At 45.3% G+C, this 5,649-nt stretch overlaps 1 protein-coding gene across 4 annotated transcripts in view; it reads right to left on the bottom strand.

Annotated features, from left to right (window-relative positions):
- The window catches only part of runx1t1 (RUNX1 partner transcriptional co-repressor 1), a 57,157-nt gene extending 52,227 nt beyond the window's left edge, over window positions 1-4,930 (bottom strand). For all 4 annotated transcript variants that reach the window (XM_079288179.1, XM_079288181.1, XM_079288180.1 and 1 more), the window contains exon 1: window positions 4,809-4,930. In XM_079288179.1, the coding sequence (XP_079144305.1) occupies window positions 4,809-4,836 (28 nt within the window). In that variant the 5' untranslated portion in view covers window positions 4,837-4,930. The remainder of the gene's footprint in view (window positions 1-4,808) is intronic.
- Between the last annotated feature and the right edge of the window lie 719 nt (window positions 4,931-5,649).

Here is a 5,649-nt window from a genome sequence, read left to right as displayed (position 1 = left end):
TTCAACAATTGTCCTCTCGTGAACTAGGGAGGAAAAAAAAGGCTCCTAATCGCACAGTTTCACAGCTCATACTCGCCATCAATCAAACCTGTCTGTGTGTCCTCGGCATTTGTGTGAGCGCGTGTGTGCGTGTGTGCGTGCACGCTCCCACCACCCGACATCCCAAACCTCTCCTGAATCACAAAACAAAAGCTATTAGAGATGGCGGTGCGGTAATCTCTTTCCACATGTGCCCACACACGTACACACTTTGCCTTTTCATACAACAGTCACAAAAGACATGCAAAAACACACACACACATACACAACCACACACACACACACACTTCCACTACCATCTCTGAATTCCCTTCCACTGTCTACATTTTAAATGTAAATTGTGTGACAGGTGAATATTGAAGAGGTGAGCGATAATGGGTAACATCTTCACTCGGCCACATTATCGCCGCTTCGCATCACTGAGAAGTGCCCATTCAATACCGTTACCTTTGCCGGAGTGCAGAGAGAAACGCACTTCTGTGTGTCCCTTTGTATTCATTCGACACACTGCATAGACACCTGCATATGCACTTATACGCTCACACACACAGTCACAGGATCCCAACCAGTGGCTTATCTTTTGGAATAAGAAAAGGGGCTTGTCAGGATGGCACATTGTATGTATGTGTGTGTCTGTGTGTGTGTGTGAGAGAGAGGAAGGCAATGTGCATTAGGGCGATTACAATATCAGCCGACTCCAGATGGAGGCGGGAAAATAAACAGTGGGAGAGAGAGAGAGAGAGAGAGAGAGAGAGAGAGAGAGAGAGAGAGAGAGAGAGAGAGAGAGGGAAAGACATCATGAGAAGGAGCCTAAGAGAGAGATTCTGTGTGTGTGTGTGTGTGTGTGTGGCAGTCTGCCTGTGTGCGATACAGTTTGAGAAAGTGAAGTTAATTAGCAACTCAATCCCAGTCTATATAGAGAGGACTGGGAAAGCAGTGTGTGTGTGTGTGTGTGTGTGTTGTCCTGCACATGTCTATCAGTGTGTTTCAGTCCAAGAACCCTGAACTATAATTTAGATCCAGCCAGCCGTCTTATTGAAAAATACTGCGAGTGCAGCTACTGTATCTCACTGTTTTCGAGACAGTTAAGGAAAGGAAAGGAGGGAGTTTGGTCACATTCAGGAACTGATGTATTAGAAATATGATTTCCCGTTCTTTCCTTAATGGCTTGAAGTGTAAAAAGCTATGAAGAATTAACTGCGTCCATGAAAGTTGACGAACCGTCAGACTCTGCCCTATTGGCGTCTTCCTCAGTTGCTCTATAAGTCTATAAGTTGTGTTATCTGGAGTAAAAACACAAACAAGGCCAATAAAATCAGTTTGTAGTGCTCACTGTTGACTTTGACATTAAATAAGCCCCTGTAAAGGCCAACTCACAACTACAATAAAACAAAGACCTCTTGCTTTTGTGAATGCCGGAGAGCGAGCACACACACGCACACACACCACACCTTCACACAAATCCATACACAGACCCACACACACATATGCGAGTCAGTTTATACCGCTGCTGCTCTTTCATGGCTGATGAAATTCAATAAGCAGTGAAGAGAACTGCCCTCTCGCTGATAACCATCAATGGGCCTATTGATCTACAAGGGCGTGTGAGTGGGTGCATGCACATACACACCAACTCCCTCCATAATTCACTCTGGGACTTGGTAAGAGATGGCTCTGAATAATCAGAGCAGATCTATACATCTCGAAGGAGTGCGTGGAACAGTGGTTTTAGTATCCAATTCTACTGCTGACATTTGTCCCCTGACTGCATGGCTGCTTCAAATGCACCCTGTGCCTATTTCGAAAAGCTAAACCCATCTTCATCTTTATGCAATAATAGAAGGAAGGAAAGATGAATGTTGTAAGTTTTCCTTGAATGGCATGTCAAACAAACCTTCCCAGATTGAACTCCGGGACATTGCAGTTACATGAGATTCCTATTAGCAAACTGAAGCGCCAGAAAAAAGCTCACTTGTTCCAAGCTTGTGTTTGCCTCTGCATGCTGAACAAAACCAACTTGCCAAGAGATGTGCTGAGCTGATTATTGTGCGACTCAACCACCTTGAACGATACAGGTGATGCAAGTTTTCTGGGCATCACCAAGCCTTTGCCTTTTGGTGGTTGATTATTTGCATCAACTTGTAGCTTTGAGAAAATTGAGCTCTACTGCTGATGCAGAAAAACACGAGGGGGCTTCATGGCGTAGCCGGCATATTAACTATGTTGAGTCATCATCACTTATTCACCACATAGCAAACCTGGACCGCATCCAAACGTCTGCGTGTCACACTTAAAAGAAGTGCTTTGTAATCATATCACAGCGCTGCAGCCTCGATATGACTCGGTGCCAAAGGAGAAATCAGTGTTTCCCCTGAAAAATAATAGTAATTTATTGTTTGAGGCTGTGATCTAAAAAGCTGTGTTTGAATGCATCATACAGTACAAGCTATTAGCTCTTCGCATCAAAACACGCTGAAGGAAAAAAAGACGACATTATTTTTCAAATTGCCAACCAGGGTTATATACGTGTTTCTGTGCCTGAACGCGCGTGTGAGTGTGTGTATGAAGGCGGAAATAAAATGGCTGCCATCATTTTTGCAAGGCCACGTCTGTGCCTGTGAGCGGCGGCCTGATGCATTTGACCCTACAGCCTGAGAGCTGGGAGGAGGATGGAGGGGGAACAGGTGTGAGGCAGGCTGGTGGCTGGACAGATGGCCCCTGGAAGTGCTAGCTGATGCTGCAGAGCCTGGACCACTGAGAGTTAGCAGCTAACGTTAATACTAGTCTGTTTATACAGCTAGCACGGACGATGCAGCAACACACACACACACACACACACACACGTGTGCAACCAAATGCACACACAAACACGGTGATAACCTGCAAACAGCACTTATCGTTTACTCTCCCCTCATCACCAGCTCTGTTTACCTTTCATTTACTCCTTCTGTCCCTCTGTCTCCCTCTCTCTTTATCTCTGTAAACACACACACACTCCAGGTAATGGTCTTTTCAGTCAAGTCACCACTTTAATGGAAGTCCCAGTGGTCCCAGAATAAAAAACAACAACGGATGACACAACAAATGATGGCCAGGGTAACCAATTCAAATAGAATGACCACTGCAGTGAGTAACGATAACTCAACTGACAATTAAAAAAAAATCCTAACATTGACTCTCCATTTGGATCACTTAAATAGGCGACCAGCACTAAGACTATACATCATCATGACAACCCAATGTACTTCCAGTGTGTTGGATTCACAGAAGACATGAGACAATTGTCTGACTACCTCAATGCAACTGCTCATAAACACTTCTCATTTTTTAGTTATAGTTAACAATCACTCTGTCGGATGCCTACAAAGTTTTGCATGGGACTGTTCGGGATGCGTAAAAAAATAAAAAAGCCCAAAGCCCTGTGGGTTTCCGGGAGATATTTCCCTCCCTCTCTAATCCGAGCCGTGAGAAGAGGCGGGCATCGACAGCAGGTTGAGCCCCAGCCGTCTCCTTCCCCAAGCCGCAAGTCTGCTCTCGTCCCAGTCGGGGGAAGACATTCCCACTGCAGTCAAATATAACCCGAACCCTTTCATTTCAACCCTGCGCCACTCCATCAAAAAAAAAGAAGGGGAACCTTTATTTTTCTTTGCGCTTTTCGGTTGTGTGGTGGTGACAAAGTCGCAGCGGGTGGAGAACTTCATGTGGATTTAAGAAGATGCGTTTGACAGTTGTGACGGAGCTCCGGAGGATGTTTTCAAACGCAAACTCTGAAATGCAATCCAAGTATATATTTCCACAATGTCTTCGAAAAGAACCATGTATTTAATGCCAATTCGTCTTATTCGCAAAATAGCGAGGAATATTATATTCGGTCAATCAAATCTGTGTATTTCAACTTGTGTTTTATTCATTTTTTGATTCAAAACCCTGTATGCGCTCAGCACACTGGCACATTATTGTCTGTCCCGTACTGAGGAGTGGCGACGCACGCCTCGCTATAAACGCCTCGGTGCCCATGCTTTCTGGGGGATTATCAACTGCTATTCACTTCGAGACATGCGCGTCTTTGCTGATCGAAAGGGAGTCGCCAAACCGCGATCTGTGAATTGAAGTTGCCTGATGCCCGAACAACTCGCCATATGTCCAAGATTACAGATTATTATTATGGAGACATGCAGGGGCAACTGTGAGTTGGTGTGACAATTTCAACAAACTGAACCAATAATTCAGATACAGGAAAGCTGTAGTTGTTCTTCTAACAACACAGAAATGAACTGGTTTCATCAAGTGTGTTATTTAAATGGGCGGTCATACTTGTGTAACGTCAGGATGATGCGATCTTAAACTTCAATTTATCAACAAAATAAAAACCAGTGCTAAGCCTGCTTCTGCCACAGCGCAGACACGCTTTGTTCGCTCCTGTAGTATATTTGTTACAGCAGTTCATCTCAGACAACGAACATAAAATACAAATAAATACAAAAAAGCTGTAATGCAATTGTTGGCTTTATTTGCCTGCATGTTTTTAAACAAATCAGTCCACGTCTATCATCCTGGAGCACAACAGCTTGTGCCGATTTAAAATTGAAACAAATGAAACAAATCATCGATGTCAAATGATTTCGTGGGTCAGCAGCTATTGCATGTTTTTATGTTCTTTCTTTGGTGCACACGCGTCTAAATGAGGGCTCAGAATGCTCAGCCAAGGCGTAATTAAAAAAAAAAAAAAAGAAAATCACAACAGCAAAAGAGAGAGAGAGGCCACTTACACTGAAAAGAGGCAGAAATTCCCACCATGCGGTACGTTGATGTGAGAGGGCTAAATAATTTCCAGTCCTTTTGACTCCGCGCAAGCTCCCCTCGATGATCCGCTTGTATCGGGGAAGACGAAAGCTACAGAGTCCAGCCAGCTCTCAGGGACTCAACCGGTAGACTTCCAGCAGCTCCAAATGTGGTTCAAACTCCGAGAAAAGAAGAAGGGCAGCTCGCGGCTTTGCAATAAGTGATCAGTCACTGGGGATATTTCAGGATGGAAGAAGCCGGGAGTCTTGTAAAAGCGCAGACGCAGAGAAGGAGGAGAGATGAAACAGAGATGGAGAGGGAGGATGCAGTAGTGCGCAGGGCACCCGTCTGGCTTCCTATCCGTCTTTCGCACTTTCCTTTCAAAATCCTTTAAACGTCGAGTCGGTCTAGATCGTAGAAATCGGTGTTTACGTATGAGGAAAAATGCATGCACACACCCTCGGTCAAAGGGCTCCTTGTTTTTCTGCTTCTTCGTTGGCGTGGGGAAGAGGAGTAGCGGCACTCTGCCTCCAGTCGGCGGTGCGCAGCAGAGCCAGGTGGCGGTGGGCGGTACCGAAGCGCTGCCTAGGAGGGGGAGGCGGTGACTGGGCAGCAGCATCTGTGTCCTAAAACAGGTTGGAAAAAGCGGGGTCAGGTCATGTCGAAGTGTTTTCTACTGTACCAGCGGCTACCGAAGCTTCTTCACGCCAAGGGCTCCCAGGGAGATCACCCCTAAGGTTTTTACACAAGAACGCAGGAAGTTAGGCGAGAATTAAAGGACAGGTTCACAGTTTTTTTTCATATCTGTCTGCATCATGTCTTGGTAAT

The sequence above is a fragment of the Melanostigma gelatinosum genome (genome assembly GCF_949748355.1).
Source record: "Melanostigma gelatinosum genome assembly, chromosome: 17".
Classification (NCBI taxonomy): domain Eukaryota; kingdom Metazoa; phylum Chordata; class Actinopteri; order Perciformes; family Zoarcidae; genus Melanostigma; species Melanostigma gelatinosum.
Note: the sequence above shows the minus strand (reverse complement) of the source record. Positions and strands in the feature narration are given on the sequence as shown.